The sequence below is a fragment of the Thunnus maccoyii genome, chromosome 1, assembly GCF_910596095.1.
Source record: "Thunnus maccoyii chromosome 1, fThuMac1.1, whole genome shotgun sequence".
Taxonomy (NCBI): domain Eukaryota; kingdom Metazoa; phylum Chordata; class Actinopteri; order Scombriformes; family Scombridae; genus Thunnus; species Thunnus maccoyii.
Window position 1 is genome coordinate 4054748 of NC_056533.1, and position 17669 is coordinate 4072416.

At 38.9% G+C, this 17669-nt stretch overlaps 2 protein-coding genes across 2 annotated transcripts; both read right to left on the bottom strand.

The window, feature by feature from the left end:
• Positions 1–173: 173 nt before the first annotated feature.
• On the bottom strand, positions 174–11274 carry mtch2 (mitochondrial carrier homolog 2). The gene is made up of 13 exons (XM_042419351.1): positions 11143–11274; positions 10210–10294; positions 8750–8856; positions 7043–7069; positions 5485–5541; positions 4876–4933; positions 4663–4714; positions 4511–4570; positions 3119–3212; positions 2548–2595; positions 2384–2451; positions 2228–2303; positions 174–1009 (listed from the first exon to the last, which is right to left on the bottom strand). The coding sequence occupies exons 1-13, from the start codon at positions 11227–11229 to the stop codon at positions 923–925; spliced, it is 906 nt and encodes a 301-aa protein (XP_042275285.1). The 5' UTR covers positions 11230–11274; the 3' UTR covers positions 174–922.
• A 1509-nt stretch (positions 11275–12783) lies between these two features.
• LOC121895764 (hatching enzyme 1.2-like) lies at positions 12784–17669 on the bottom strand. Its single transcript, XM_042409190.1, has 11 exons — positions 17592–17669; positions 16462–16545; positions 16209–16296; positions 15615–15618; positions 15449–15520; positions 15193–15348; positions 14303–14423; positions 14045–14223; positions 13271–13352; positions 13028–13152; positions 12784–12891 (listed from the first exon to the last, which is right to left on the bottom strand). Coding segments are annotated over exons 3-11 (819 nt in total). The 5' UTR covers positions 16287–16296; positions 16462–16545; positions 17592–17669; the 3' UTR covers positions 12784–12889.

The window sequence follows — 17669 nt, forward strand, 5'->3', positions numbered from 1 at the left end:
GTTGTTTTTTTGGAGTGACACAATAAGAAAAACTTTGCTAACAGCCTTATTTTGAAACTCTGTATCTTAGTATGCTTGTGTGCAGGATCCTTTAATGTTTGATGGTGTTCCTAAGTGCAACGTATCAGTTCACATACTTCTCTAATTCTACACAAACACCTTTACAAGAAAGACAAGGTCAAAAAAGCAAGTTTTTATTTGGGTCAGTCAGAATGAGTTGATACAAGCCTTTTTGACTATTCAGAGTGCCAGAGAGAGTGTGGTCAGCTCAGGCTACTCTGCATGCCTCTGTACACTCATACATGCTCCTACACAACCCCCACAGTCTCTCCCCCCTCCTGTTCATTAGCATTACGCGCACGCCCAGCAGTGAGCTTTACAATAATTAAACACACCAAGACAATACCACATGACGAGAGGTCCCACTGGATCATTAACGTGAATTATTAGACGTTACCACATGCAGACTGAAGTGCTGTTTTCAAACAAACGAATCCCATCACGTGGATGAAGGGAAATCATTGTCAATTGATAATCTATAGAAAAAAAAAAAACATGGGGTAGGGGAGCACTTACACATCGGTCTGTCCTTACATTATGCAGACTGGTTTGACAGCATGATCCGTTCTTCAGTAGTTTTTGTACATGTGGGTTTTAAAAAGGAGAAAAGCCGTTACGCTCCAACTCATTGTAAATTTCTGTTAATAAAACAAAGCCTGCTTGAAATTAACTGGAAACTAATGCGTTTTTTAATTTACATGGTGACAGGTTAAGAAAAAAAAAAAAAAACTCATAGTAAACAAGTGCATACAAAAAAAAAATATTCAAGTGCAGACTGTTCCAACCCCCAGATCAGGCAATGTTGATTTTTTTTCCTTTTTTTTATTATCACAACTATGTTCAGCTCAGTTCTCTTGAGGCTTTAAAAAAATCTCTTCTGGTCGATCGCGTATGTCTTTCCTGCTGGAAGCTTCCGGAAAAATAAACTGTTGCCTCTGCTCATGTTGCCCTGAAATGAAGAGGAGAGAGAGACAGTAGGTCAGTTGAGATTCATCAGTTCGCTCTCACTGAAGACGTCATGCGAAGTTTGATTCATCGCTGTTGCAAAGCTGCGTGATCCCCCGTGACGATGAAGTGTCATGTTGTGAGGACAGTAGCTTCTGTAGAGACAGCATGTGTTCAGTCTGTTCTTCTTTTTTTGGTCAAAACAAGCTTTCGTAAAACATCTCTCCTCAAGAAATATCTCTGTCTGAACTCCATCTGCTGGTTGCAACTTTCAAAAATGAATAAACTTGATAAAATACTTTTAGTAGGACCAAAAATGTATTAGTATGTAAAAGTTTTGGCCAGTTAGGAGTGATTTCCTGCTATGAGAAGCTTGATAAACACGGGCTACGGTCACCATCGTTCAGTGCATCTTGGAATTGTTCTGTAACTGGTGTGAAAACTAATAAAACTTGATTTGACTTATTCCCAAGATTCCCACAAGCACTTCAAAACACTCCAAAGTCCCTCCACTAATGCTACATGCTTCTTCAAACCACAAGCATCACCTATTAAATCCTCCAAAAATCAAGTTGACATTGTCTGAAGTGCTGCACAGAAATAGTTCATGTAATTACAGTGAAGTGCTGCCACTGATGACACTGTTCAAGCTGTAGATCTGATGAATGAAACTAATGAAGTAGAGAGATTTTAACGAGTGACAGTTTGTTTTAGAGAGGAAAAAGGTTTCCATCTGTCCAGTCTGCACACGTTGATAGACTGTTAATGTCAGATGTAACTCCAACTTTACTCAAACTAGATTTCTGGTTCACACTTTTGTCTTTATTTTAAATCCAGTTTAATCCAGGGTCAAGTCTCATTTAGTGCTGTTGTGTGTGAGATTTTAAGAAAGTGTGATAGCATGAACACACACTGTGTCTTATGTCGCTAAGTGAAAACATGAGAAGTTTCTGTTTGCTAATAATACACAGTTGGTTGATCGTGCTAGTGGCTCTCTCCATATTAAAATGAATGAATTCTTAATTTTATCATTACATCAAAGCAATAAATGCTGCACACTTGCACTGATGGACATAAAAGCTCACGTGGTTACTGATGAAAATGTAACTCATACGTCTGTCAGATGTGAATCAGGAATATATAAATCTTCTTTGAACGCTAACTAGCCATACAGCTGTTAGAAAGAAGTCTTCAAGTGGAGTCAGACGTGTGATGTATTTACCTCTCTGCTTAGATGCCTCCAGCAGTCCACCCAGGTGGGATATACTGATGCATAGGGCGGCAGGCCTCCAGCGAGCCTGGGGAGCGATCAAGAGAAATATGAGTGTGCTTGATATGACGTGAAGATTTTGCAACAGTAAATTACCTGCCAACTCACCCGCAGTTATTGACAGCCATGAGGTTTGACACCAAAACAAAAGGGTATGTGAGCATACTGGCGAAGAACTGGAGGAGAGAGCAGAGGAAGAACGTGACGTGAGCAATAAGCTACAGACAAGACGGACAGATTGTGGTGTAAGTGATGCAGACTGTCACACTCACCCCCGTCACAGCCTGAGAGCAGTTCTTGATTTCTCCTGTGTGACTCATCTGTGCACAAGAAGACATGACTGTGTTAATGCTGTTCACTTCTCTGAGGCAAAACACAACAATACCCCAAATATTCATACGTGTCACCTCATGTACGCTAACAGACTAAATGTTTTTATTAGCTGAATGTATGATTTATGAAACACTGATATTCCTGTCCATGCATAATGATCTAACTACAGTAACTTATGGTACAGTTAAATGTATTGTCATTGTTACTATGTTTCTATATGTTTCTAGATTTTTCCCTGTTCCAATAAAGTGGTCATGACAGTATTTTGCATGACTGAAACTGAATGGGAGTCCAGTGTTGGAGCATTTAACAGGTGTAAAGAATGTGTAAATGTTTGTGGGTTGGTGTGTAAATACTATTTCAGAATTTGAGAGATGTGTTTACTCTCCTCTACAGCCTTGTACACAAGCTGCCTCACACGAGTATTTCAGAGCACCTAAGTCCTTAAACCAAACTAAACAGATAACAGAACCCTTAACTGGACATAGGGGCATAAAAGAAGAAGCATACCGAGTCATCGATGGCGTATGTATTGATGACGTGAGCCAGCAGGTTACAAATCCACAGAGACAGGACGTCACCGAGCAGGCGAGGGATCAAACCACTGGAAAGAAGAAGACAATATCATTTCTGATTAAAACATCTTGAATATGAGGAAGACAAATAATCAGCATATAGACCGCAGCATCATACAAAAGTAACACTCTACTCATCATGCTGTCAATCAGCACTAAACCTCTTCTCATCATTAGACTTTGTATATTTAATTAGTGAAACTCTCTCTCTCTATCCATGCACTCAACGTTTGTTTGTTTATGGCCTCTTAGAGCTTTCCCACTTTCTCCAAACAGTGGACAATTTATTACAAGCACCTTTAATGGTGCAGACCCACCAGAGTCCAGCTGGGATGCATCTGGACGCAGCGGACCACTGAACTCTCTGGCTGGTGGGCGACGTACTGTGAGTTGGGCAGTGTTTGGTTTTCGCTCTACTGTTTTCAACATGGCGGCCGAGTTGCGTATAATCTCGTTTTACAGCTAAACAGTACATTAAAGTATGTTTTGAGGTGAGAAATGAGCTGGCTGTGTTGAGCTCATTTGCATTAAGTTGAAGCTGAGTCGTAATTATGTAAATTCAGATATGACGGTCGGTCCGTCAACTCGCTGTGCTGTATCCATCATGCACTGCATGGATAGATCTCCTGCTCTACATAAAACATGAACAGGATCCGTCGGCTTGATATCCATCAACGGATTTGGTGTGTCTGCACTTTAAGTTTGATGCAATCCAATATTACACATACAAACTACTTTTCGCCCACGTTTGTGGCTTTAAGGACCAGTGTGTAAGATTTAGTGCCATCTAGTGGTGAGGTTGCAGATTGCAGACACCTTTCAAGTGTGTAGGAGAACCTACAGTGGCCAAGGAAACTCATGAAAATGTGAAAGGCCCTCTCTAGAGTCAGTGTTTGGTTTGTTTGTTCTGGGCTACTGTAGAAACATGGCGGTGCAACATGACGGGCTCCGTGGAAGAGGACCCGCTCCCTCATTCATTCATAATGAAAACACAACAATTCTTATTTTCATGGGATTATACTCTAATTAACACATACCTATGAATATTATATTCCATTCCTGCCAAGTCCGTCCTGCTAGATATCACTAAATTCTACACACTGCACCTTTAAAATACATCAGTACTAGTCAAAAGTCTAGACACTTTCTCATTTAAGGGAATGGGAAGGTGGTGCTGTACATCAGTACAATGTATCTATAATAACCAAATCATACTGCACTCTTAAACTGATCGTGCTGAAACCAAAATTATTAAAAGTTGACCATCAAGGCAATACACCAAAAACCTGAGAGAGAGAGAGTGAAAAAAAAGAAGAGTTAAACTTACGCAAAGAAGCCCAGTATGCCTTCTTCTCTGTAGACGGTGACGATGGAGTCAAAGACCCCACTGACAACAACAGAAAAGGATTTTTTTTTAAAGTTTTACAATTCTCATGTTTATTATCATTGACATTTATGACTAAGACATTAAAACTTTACCCATATTTTGCTTCTCTCCCAATAAATTGGACCATACATCGCAAAGTAATCACTGAAAAACAAGTCAGAGAAAACATACTTGCAGACTAGTATCACAAAGATCCAAAACATTCAAACCATTTGAAACCTCTGGTACGACCTCTGGAGGTATCACATGCTAGCTAGAGTTAAAGCTATCAAAGGTTTGAGCAGCTGCAGACATCGATGACGTACCATGAAAGGGATGTGTGACGATGGTGGCACAGGAACGAGCAATCATCTCTTTGGTTGTCTGTGGAGACAGAAAACGATCAACTGTATGAAACATCATAGAAGAGTATAGATACCAGCATATCTCTGATATCATAGATTTGAGTGGACATACCCATTACATATATTCAATTCAAATTCAAATTTTGCTTTATTGGCACTGACTGCAATGTTCTTGGCCAATTCAGATTCCGATTTTTGCAAAGTCTGACCTGCTGATTCCAATTTTCTTTCTTTAAAAGAATTGAATAAGAAAGAAAGATTTGTTTTCTTTCTTTATACATTTCCTTTATTTCTAAGAACTATAATTGACAGCATACACAAACATTGTTGTAACTATTATTTAATGGAATATTGAAATTCAACTGTACGTTCATTAACTATTTAAATAACATTATTCCTCTTGGACTCGGGCATGTTCACCACAGTGATGGTTTTTCTTTGGACTTGAAGTTATAATAAATTGTGAGCTTTCCACACTGTACTGTCTGGGCTGCACATATGCACAATATGTTCAAGAGTAATTAAAAAGTGACAAATATCACTGTTTTCTGGCCTCTGGCAGTGTCTTACCTCGTTAACAACGTGCTGTAGGGAGCCCTCCACAGCCTTCTGCTGGCCGCCCAGTACCTGGACAGACCAGACAAACCTCACAATTATCCATCATTTTCACCAAATCGCTGCATTCCTGTTTGTTTCATCACATCTGAAGAACCGCTAACATCAGGTAAATGTCATTTACTGTCGTGAGACATGAAGAGAATGGCGTGACTTGAATAAAGGTTGGAAATAAGATGTAGGTTGGTGGAAAGGGAGACTGAAGCAGCTGACTCACGGGGGATTACTGTCTCCAAAACCTCAATGTTTTACTACATATTGAAACAATTAACAATTAAGTTTTGTCTCTGGCATACAATGAACCCACTCCATCTTTAGTCTAACTACTTAGACAGCAGACTACATAGTTTAAACTAGAGCTGCAATGATTTAATGATACGTTGTCAACTATTAACTTAATCAACAACTATTCTGATAATCAATTGATATTTTGAGTCCAGATTCTCTGATTCCAGCCTCTCAAATGTGAACATTTTCTGTTTCTTTAGTCTTCTATGACAGTAAACTGAATATCTTTGGGTTCTTAAAGATGTCATCTTGGGCTCTGAGAAACCATGATTAATATTTTTCACGATTTTCACCCATTTTATAGACCAAAAAACTAATCCATTAAATTAATCAATAATGAAAATAATGATTAGTTGTAGCTAAGGCTGGGCGATATGGACAAAATCAAATATCACAATGTTTGACCACATAGTCTGTAAGTGCAGGAAATGTTCATCCCAACATGAAAAAATGGTGCCTGTTTGCAATTTAAATGAATGCAGTAAACACACATTCAGGAGCAGGAAGAAGAGCCACAGCCCAGGAAACAAAACTGAAACTAAGTTCCTGTGGTTTAGTGCTGGAATGTTCTTGAGTTCCTATAACAGTTCCTAGTTTCCTAGAAAAGTGCCTGCTGATGCAAAGGGCCTCTGGGAAAAGAACAGTAGTGTATGAGTCACCTTTGACAGTCGGTGGGCTGGCCACCAACTTCTCTAAGCTGCTTTTACATTCCTGAATATGTTTCAGTCTTACACAACTCCCAGCCACCAACAACTGGCAACAACAAACAAACATTTCCAAAATGAAAACACACTGAATGACAACTGCTGGTGTCTGTATCACACCTCAGCTCATATACATGTAAAGCTGCGTCACAGCCTACAAAATATCCTCTACTGTGTGTTCCACTAGGAAGGCCTTCACACAGCCTACAGCAGGCTGCACAAAGATTATTCAAATATTGACTTGATGTTTCAGAGTCTGTTTGCTGATAGTTAAGATCATACTTTAACTTGTTTTTCCTGATTCAGTGTTGCAAAGATGTGTTTCAACCATTGCACACTGATGTGACTTTTTACATCAAATTAGCCTTCAGCAGTCTGTGAAAGCTTTTAGCTGTATGTGACTTGCTGAGTGTATTTTCTGTGTTTTCGGTGAGCATCAAAAGTCAGAAACAAATGTACTGTATTAATGTACATCACAACATCCTGATGATATCTAATTTATAATATATCCAAACTCTTACCTGAGGTGTGCCTTGTTCCTGACATTTCTGTAAGAAAGTAAAGGTAAACATTACAAAACTGCACATGTTCATAAAAGACTTGTTAGGTTCAGTGACATGAAGTCAAGACCAATGTGTATAACCCATTCACACCAGACATTAATATGCATTTCTTATCATATGTGTGTGTGTGTGTGTGTGTGTTTCTTCAGTTGGATGTTGGAGCTTCACTGTGCAGAATGATGTTTGTTTTCATATTCATCTGCTGCAGATGGAAAATTTCTCTGTCTGAAAATCTAATTTTAAAGGGTGGGTCTATGAGCAGGATTTGTGACATCACAACTAGTCACAACATCCTCTTCCCCCTCCCAACCCTCTCAGTCCCTCAGATCCACCACAACAGCAGTTAAACTTGTGAGATGAGATATGTTTGTATATTCATAGATTCTAGAATTGTTAATGAGGGAGAAGGAACAGATGTCCTTTTAAATATTTTTACATGGTAATTATACTTTTTTGTGGAAAAACCATATGAGACACACATTACTGTGTATGTCTGGGTGGGCTCATATAAATCTAGATTTAAAAGGCGCCCAAGCCAGCTGTATCCAGCAGGTTGTGAACAGTGAACATAGAGCAACGTACAAGCAAGTCACAACTCTCTGGTGACACTGTTTCTAAATAAACAAAAAACATATCTTTAGTATTTCTGTGCAGCAAAGTCTTGTTATGTATTGGTCCACATATGAGCCAATAGTCAGTCAATAATACTGGTCAGCAGAGAATACAATGCAGTTATGACAAATCTACTGACTATGTGCACACAGGTTGCATATTAGAGGCACGTGGAAAGTGTGAACTTTCACAAGTCAGAAATTTGCTCTCATGACATCTTTTGCTGTGTGTGCAAAACAGGGTAAGAATTCTGTCAGTACTAGTAAGTGGTTACACATACACTGTTGCCAGACTTGTTCAAGGTTTTCATATTGAATCTTTTTGTTGTGGAGGAGAAACTGATTGTCGCTGTTGTAAGACAATATTGATACTATCTGAGTACAATTCCTCTGCCATGTACACAACAGCTGATAGTGAAACAGCATGTGTACATAATAAGTTCAGCTTCTTAACAGTCTAGACCTGCATTTTTTCCAGCACCGAGTAGAGAGTGTAACTATGGCCTTGTTCAGACTGTCAGCCTAAATCTGTTTTTTTTTTTTGTATATCCAGATTGAATCCAGATTGATTTTAGAAAGTCTACAGATGCGTCTCAGTCTGGACGCTCTGTTGTGTCGCTCACAACGAGACACACGACGGCGTAGTGCGTCAGAGCAGCTAAGCAGAGTCAGTCAACGAAGGAGTTCTGCACCACAACTTGACACAACGACTGTTTGGAGGGTTAGATGACAGATCTCTATTTCTCATACTTCTGCATTGGAAAGCCGCGTCACTAGTGTGCGTAGTTACTGACACCTACGTCGTTACCACAGCAACCCATGCAGATAGGTCGGTGATGTTAATTTACGACCATGAAAAGCAAGCAGGCTAAGACACCGAACAAACTGACGTGTTCTGTCCTTCTGCTCAGTACTATTAACGGCACAGCCCAAGCATACAACTATGCAAATAGCCTAAATTTATACTGGCTATTTTTCTATATATACATAAAGCTTAGACACAAAAATCCTCATGGCGCTGGGCCCCAGGTGCACTAAGTCTATCCAGACTTACCTGCACAACTTTGCTGTGCACGACAGTCCCGATGGTGCCGGCACACAGCCTTGGACCAAGCCCTTTGAAGAGACCCGCTTTCCCATCAATCTTGATGATGTGTTTTGCTGAGACATTTAACAAAAAAAAAAAGAAACAACAGATGGCAGAATAAGTCATACGGGACATTTTAAAAACAGGCATGATGCTTATAAAATAAAAAAGATGTCTTAAGAAACCACAGTTATGTCATTTTCAAAAAAACAAACATCCTTTAATATTTGAGATCTCACACTATTGCAAACTCAAGTAAAAACTTTAATTTACTATCCATGATCTCATCATAATAACTTTCAGATTTTGTCACTTTTCAAAGCCTTAGAAAAATGCAAAAAAAATGGCCTCAGAGTTTCTTTGATTCCTTAACATAACTATAACTCAAGAGACTTAACTGGACTTTCTCTTGTTCTTCCTACAGTTGGATGTTTGAGCTTCACTGTGCAGAATGATGTATGTGCACAATTTTTTTTAAGGGGCAGCATCACAACTAGTTTGGAGTCAATCATGGTCCAATATTCAACTTATAAAAGTGTGATGTGGACTCTTGAAGCCTCCAGAGCACATAGACTAATAATGGACTTTACAGCAGTGTTTTTCAATCCTGGTCCTGGGGCAGCCCTGCTATGCATGTTTTAGATGTTTCCTTGCTCCAACACAACTGGTTCGAATGAATGGGTGGTTATCAGGTGTCTGCAGCGCTTGATGTGTGTCAGGTGTGTTGGAGCAGGGAAACATCTAAAACATGCAGGGCAGGGGTGAAAACATTGCTTTACAGTGAAGTAGGAGGCATCTTGTTTCCAGCAATTAAACTTTTGAATTTAAATACATTTGCATATTCATAGGTTCTAGAATTTTTAATGAGGGAGAATAAATAGATGCAATTTTAAGGATTTTAAAGTGATAATTATACACATGTGTTGAGGTGATCTTTAAGTACAAATATTTAGTCTTTGGAGCCACAGATTCCTCCTGACAAGCAGTGAGGGAGCTGACACATTTTCACAAACATCACAAATTTGAGTCTGCTTGAGGGAAAAGCAAAACTGCATCTGACTCCGTAAAAGGTGGGATGTAGTCAGCTGACAGCCCTTAGTTCTACATAACGCAACTAAAGCCCCTTTCAGACATGCACCTCATTTCCTAAATGTGCGATCTCACGTTTGAACAAACAAAGTCACTTTTGTTGTAAAAGTCAGAGCAGAATCCAAACATAGAAATATTTCCACAACACTTATAACACAGTTCAAGTCTCAATTGAATGTTGTCACATTAATGTAAAAAAAACAAACAAAAAAAACACAGCAGCACAAAACTACTGGGAGATATTAAATTAACATCTTTCCCTGCCCTCTTATGAGCACTCAAATCAATGTTCTGGATGTCATTTGTGAAAAAGGCTCAGTCTGGAGAGACACACTCACCATAAGCAAACAGTCCCGGCAGCTGGTAGACTTGTCTGCCAAACAGGTTTCTACCCAGTGAGGGAGGCAGTGGCTCATGTCCTACCTGTCAACACACACACGAATAATAAAGTGATAAACATCTTTTACTGCTTTTCGTGGGCACTTTAATTATGTCTCAGAAACTCTCACACACTTCCTCTTATCTTTTTGACACAGTCAGTCAACTTGTTGTCATTTTGGCTTCACTCTTTCATGTAATGTGTCAACTGTTCTCATTTTATCGTCTTCATACGGTGCAAAATCATCTCTGTGCTCAACTTAAATTTGTTTACAAAAACAACTTTAAAGCTAAGACAAGTTGACGGGGTAAATAATTAACATTGACATCAGCTAGTTAGCAAACCGGTAGTGTAGCTTCCAAGCTGTTTAGAGGGCCAAAGGGCGCCGGTGTTGTGTCGAAGTCTGTTCCCCCGTTGATATGTGTTTCCACTAACCTTAACCTGACCCAACCTTATCCCTAACCCTGAGCAGTGGTCCTCTGAGGTGCTTAACCTGATCCCAAGCTTACCTAAACCCTACACAGTTATCTCTGCTACGCCTAACTACAACCATAACCTATAAGTCCTAACCCCAGCCGCTTGTTTTGGCAGCAGAAGGTCACAGGGACAACAGACGGACACATCATGTAATTGATACTGTTATCGGGAACAGTTGCTGCTATGTTAATTAGATGCATACCGAATGAAATAGTCCGTGCTAATGATTCATGACAGTCCCGAAGTCATGTTCTGCACCGCACGTCCATTTACAGATAAGCGAAGCAACATTTAACTGCGTTATTTTCAACGGAGTTTGGCAGCTCCCTTCTCATTGTGTAGCTAACTGACAGTCAGTGCAGCAGTTCCTGGTCCTAAACCTTCACGGCGTCTCCACCAGCACTTCCCGTCTTACCTGAACCAGGACTTTGATGTACATCAAAGGGTGGGAGAGGACGGTGAGCCCTGATCCCAGTAACACTTGACCACACGTGTCCGCCATTTTTGGTAAGACAGGACAGACAGGAAGTTCTTCTCTAGTTCTTCTTCCCTTCTTCTTTCTGAGGGCTCGATAAGCGTTCATATTTGATCTCGTTACAACAGTGGCGCCATCTAGCGAGGGGAAGTTTTTCACTCAAGCCATAAGACTACTAAATAACATACATACACACACGCGCACACATACACACACGCGCACGCGCAGACGCACGCACACACGCGCACACACACGAAATGCAATCTAACCTCTGCAATATTCTGACCAATGATAGTACGTGCAACCTTACATTGTTTAAAAATGTAGGCCTATATATTTTTCAAAATATATATACAGTATTTATATATTTTTATTGCTTTTTATATTTTGTTAATATATTATATGTCTTTTTTATACATATTTATTTACTGTTTTTACTGTAATGGAGCCTCCAAGCCAAAGTATTTCACATAATTGTACTTGTATAACTGGAGTGACAATAAACTTCTTGAAACTTTAATCTAGTGTTTACACACTTAAACTCTACTTGACCTGCCTATCCAACTGTTTCTCCCCATTTATTGAGAGAATTCAAAGTAGCCTAAGACAGTTACAACAGTAACAGAACATAAAAGTGTGGGGATAGTTAGGAAATTAATAATAACAAGTAAATGGAAATATATAAGTCAATAAAATAATAATATTAAAATAAAAAAATAATAAAATAATTGACTGAGTTCTATAACTGCATTAAACAGTGAAACACAATATAAAATAGGAAACTAGAGAAACCATTATATATATATATATATACACATTATTTAAAGGAATTAAAGAAAGCTGCCAAAAGGTACCAGAAGCAGTTTTCATTGTGGCTTGGTTTAAATGATTCATGGCTAATGAATGTGAAACTTTCCAAGAAAGCATAGACATCTATTGTATATATGAATTATTGCATGTGCTATCCAGAATATTTTTATTTTCAATTATAAGGTTTTAGTCACCATTTAGAAAAGTTGTAAGAGAAGTTCCTTTATTAAGTGAACTACATTATGAGACGTGCTTTTTTATGATCACTCATTGTCCCTTTCTGAGATGCTACATAGACTGATGATTTCTTGTTAAATTTCACCTTGGTAAAAAAAACAAAAAACTTAAATGATTTTGAAAAAGTCTTTTCTGGTTGGTAACCAACCCTTGATACCCGCTGGCTACATGTCCCACCGTTTGCCATATTGTCTTTTATCACTGGACCTGTTTTCACTTGCTTCCCTAACAGAATCCTACAAGTCCACCCAGTGTGGGTTACTTTATTATTATGACTGTGATCAAGAAGAACACAGCCAATTCCTGCATAGGACCTTCTAATTTAAAGTTAATCTAAGTTCCTATTAATATTTAGTCTAAAACTGTGGGACATTATAATGTCACCATTACATATGACATTATACTAGAAAAGCAAACTGCTGTTTGTTCTGAATAAATGCATAAATGAATGCTAAGTTTAGTTAACTTGGAAGAAAAACACACAAAAAGGATCCAATGACAGAATGTAGTCAAAGTAAGTTTATTGTATGACGATTGAGTGTTGTGCTGGTGAGTTCAGGTCTGCAGCTTCTGTTGTGCAGCGAGGATGAGGAGACAATCTTCTCTCTGATCTTTCTGTCAGCATGTGTGAACAAGTTTCCTCTGTAACAGTGAACAGCACAGTGTTGGGATCAGGTTAAAACTGAGCTTAATGGCAAAGAATGAAATACATACTATAGACAATCAGTGTGTATATGCCTGTGTGTTATATTCTTAATGTGCTCAGGTGGACACTCACAGCACTTGTAGAGCGTGTTGAGTCTGGCGATGTCATTTTTGCTCATCTCCTTAGCGTTACCAAAGTTCACGTTGGAGTTAGGGATGGGGACCATGGTGGGCTGGTTGTTCTTGGAGAAAGCGTACCTATGGCACAACACACAGCAGTTAGGCTGTACCACAACACATCCTGCACACACAACACACAGAGAGTGAACATGTGTGTGTGTGCTGGATATTCATGGTTAAACCCAGTTGTTCTCACCTGTGGTACTGCATGACAGAGTTGTAATCGTAGGAAGTGCCCTGGTTGAGGGTGGCAATCTTCCTGAAGTTGTGCTCCATTCCTAAGAGAAACACACAAGTTCATCTGTGTTTCGTTTGAATTCAGTCAAACCCCTTTACAAGTTGTATTTCCCCATTCATTATGCTGTTCAGGATCTATTTGTCCACTAGGAGGCACCAGGAAGTCACCATACTTACAGACTTACAGCTTCTTTTTTTTTTAACCATGAGTATATTTTGTGGAGATGAGAGAAAGTACTTGAGGAACTTGGTCTTGTCAAACATCTTTCCACACTAGTTTGAACCATTTCATTTCTTCTGGTTTTTTGGTTTTTTGTCTCAAATCAGACAGGGTTGCATCACACCACAAAACCACAGTGTAAAAAAATCCATTGAGTAAAAGTTCTGCATTCAACATTTTGCTTAAGTAAATGTGTGGATATGTTAGCAAAAGACGGTTTACCATGTTCACCATCTTAGTTTAGCATGTAAGCATGTTAACACTTACTAATTAGAAAGAGTTGACACTAAATGTAATTTCGGGTTTTTCAGGATTGTCCAATATTTTTAAATAAAATAAATAAACAATAAAACAAACAAACATTTAAATAAAAAAAAGTTCTCACAAAACATAATTTGGGGTTTTTCAGAATTGTCCAATATCAACGTTCTTGTATGACTAAAGGGTTGCATTATCAGTGTATATGTGGCCTTTTTGTGAAAATGAATCTATTTGAGTGTAGAGCTCCATTACCAGACTGGACGTTTTGCAGCAGGACTCTGATGTGGTTGTCCCTGTCAGTGCGGGTCTGTTCATGGTTGAATCCCAGAGCGTGGAGCAGCTCGTGTTGGACGGTGCCATGGTAAAGGCATCCACTACGGGCCAGAGACACCACTTGCTTACCACCACGACGGCCAACGTAGGAGTAGCAGCTGGACAGGATCAGAGAAAAGTTGAAGAGCACTGGCAAAAGCTTTCAACTCAAACTGTTCATTGGTGTCGGTTTCCTACCCGTTCTGGGACTCAATGCTCAGCCAGTCACGGTCAGTGCTTCTGCTGGGCCTGAAGCGGATGCAGGAGAAGGAAGAGAAGGACTCCAGTCCACGGGTGATGATGGCCTTCTCACGAGAGGCTGGCAGGATGACACCACACATCATTTAGCTTTTTGCTGTCTCACAGCACAAGAAAAACAGAGTACTGTACCATACTGTCCCCAGTATATGACAGTATTTCTATTCCAGAAATTACATTAATACATTTGTATTATATTCAAGACAATTACATATTCACAACAGCAGATATTCTTTTTGAATGGAGAGAGTACTGGTGTAACAGCAGCCCCTACAGAGAGTGTTGCATTACACTACACTCTTACACTTACACATTACACTCTGTTTGTAGCCTCATTGTTGCTAGGCTAGTAAGTTTCTGGTTTCTAGTGTTTTAGAGTTAGTCATCCCTCAGACTGTTTAGTGAGTCCAGTTTAACTTACAGGAGTTTCAGATGGTTCATGTGTTTTGCTGCCACAGAGGAAATAAATTCCTGATCAGTGAAAACGAATAGAAGCATCTCCTGACATCATCTGTTAAAGCAAGGCTAAATGACTTTTGCTAAACAATGACCACTGTGGCCACAAATAACAACTACTGGATAATGGTAAATGGTAAAACATAGTGTTACAACAGAACACGAGAGAGAGGAGTTATAAAATCAGGAAATTGTCGGGTTTTTTGCTAACATTAGCCAACATAATCTACTGTATGACCAGTCGACCAAGTAAAGCTAAACCTCATGATGAGGACCTGAAAAAGAAAGTCTGAAAAATGCTAACAGCCAGAGAAAGTCATTACAGAATGCTTTAAGAGTCTGAGTATATATTTGATACTATATCTGACACTTACAGAAGTGATTGGTGATGTAATAAGGAATGTAGACCTTCCCATCAGTAAACTTGCCCCACATGCAGCCTCGGCTGGTGCAGGGGTCGGCGTTCCTTTCGGCCTCGCTGTCGATGGCAATGTCTCCTCCAGTCAGGATGGGTTCATCTTGGGAACGGACTGAAACACATCAAACAGCCAGTTTAAAACCTGTTGAGCTGCTACTGATAATATTTAGAAGAAGAAGAAGAGCATTGGGACTGCAGCAGCTCACACTCACTCAGATTACTGTTGGCTCTTTCCAGAAGTTCAGAGACAGAAAACTTTACTGAGTTCTCCTCTGCAAGGTCCTCTGCTCAGTGACATCAACAACACCATTTCACTTTGATACATTAGTTACAATACTGGACAATACAATATTAATACAATTAGAATAGATTACATACCTGCCTGCAGGTTCAGGGTGGGATTAGAGAAGAAAAAAACAAACATGTATTAGAAATTAATAGAAACACGTGACATGAAATAACAGCTAAAAGCTAATAAAACTCTTCGGCCAAAGAACCAAATACTGAGTCTTAAAGTGACACATTAAAACTGTCTGAGTTATAAAGCAAACAAGCTGAGATACATGTTTTAGCTTATACAGTATCATGTAAACACAGAAATATATCCACATGGTCAAATCACCAACTGTGAGGAAAACTTCCTGCAGTTGCTGGTGAAAAAGCCTCCGTCCTTCTGTACATGCATATGTAAATCTGGTTTGTGCCACAAAAATGAACTATTTTTATTCATTGGTAAGCAAAAACTCAATTGAGGTGTGAATAAATGCTTAAATGAATTTCCTAGAATTGTGAATATGGAGCAAATGATAGACTTCATACATGATATGACATGGGGAGCATCTCATGTTTGTGACTGTGACAAAGGTTAAACATGCAATTTATAACATCTAGAAGTATGATACAGTATGACAAAGGACCAAATATCACACTGTGTTGTCATTGTCAGTTGTTCCTCTTACAGTATGATCCTACCTGATTGTCAGCCCAACAGCAGGCAGACAGCAGCAGCAGAGCCAGAGCTGAGAACCTGAACACAGACATACGAGCCATCCTAACAGACCTACGAGACACTGACAGGAATCAGCTACAGCTTCCACTCAGAGGAAAGAAACAGGGCAATGAACAATATTTGAACCAAAAAACATACAGCTAAATCTAAATACACTGAGGGAAAGTGCACACGTTTCTGTTACATTCTGCTGCAGACATTTGCAGCTGACCTCACCTTGAATCTGATATGTGCAGCTGAGGTTTGGCTCCAGGTTTTTATACATGTTCAACTGTGTGGGAAAGCCCAAATATGGTTTATCTGAGTACAGAGAAACCCAAAGAATCAGCTGAACTCACAGGCTTATCAGTCACATGATGTAAAGAAACACCTCCATTCTGTTATTGGTGGGAAAAGGACACTTGTTCCACTTTCCATCATACTATACAGAACACACGGATTTCATATGTTAAAAACATGTTCTATTTCCATGGTTTGCATTCAAGATTGAAAAGTTTAACAAATTGTAATTTACATACACCATTAATTTGACCTCTGGTGTTTTATATATTAATTAATTCTATATTAAATCATATGTCTGTGCTTTAATAATAATAATGAGCTTAGAGTAAAACACCTGCACAGGTGAACAAAATAAAAGCAACACCTGTCCACTTCATAGAAAAAGACAATGGAAAACATAGAGGAGCATTTTTTTTATTCTAATGCAGTCTATTACAAAACCACTACAATTTGCTACAGTTGTTAGAGTTGAATAGCTTTTCTTTACACAAATGTATTAGTCCATTTATTGCACAGCTATTGTAGAGGATAGTATATTTTATAAGTGTTTTTTTTTATTTTATCTGCACCTATACCTTTTCAGAATAAGAACGTTCCTGGAGTCCCAAGGGGTTCAATATTATTTTAAAAAGCTTATTACAAATACATAATTACACAAAAACCTTTTTGAAATATATAAATTGAACACTAATTTGTAAAAAATATTATTTCATCATTATTTTCATGATAACAGTTTTATAGGAGTGATTTTCATTTTCTTTGAAGTTCTTTTTAAAGTAAAAAAATGCCCTTTTTCAAAAGTTTGTATTTTGTAGCCTAATGATGTTTTTTCTGCAATTCGTGTCATTTTTTCAGGACTGTGACTTATCACTTCCCCCTCACCTTTCAGCCTTCTTCTTAAGATAGAAAGCTTAACAACTCCAGCCAGATCCAGCCATCTAGCTCCTGTTAGCTTGCGCAACAACCATGTCAACGTAATTCTGAGTCAACAGTCTAGCTGCTGCTACACAGATACAGAAACTCAACATTGACTTTAGCTTAACGAGGATGCACATGCTACCTACCTAGCTGGCAAACTAGCAAGGTGATTGATTAATTTAGAATGACCTCAGCAGCATTTTGATTCCAAAGACACACAACAC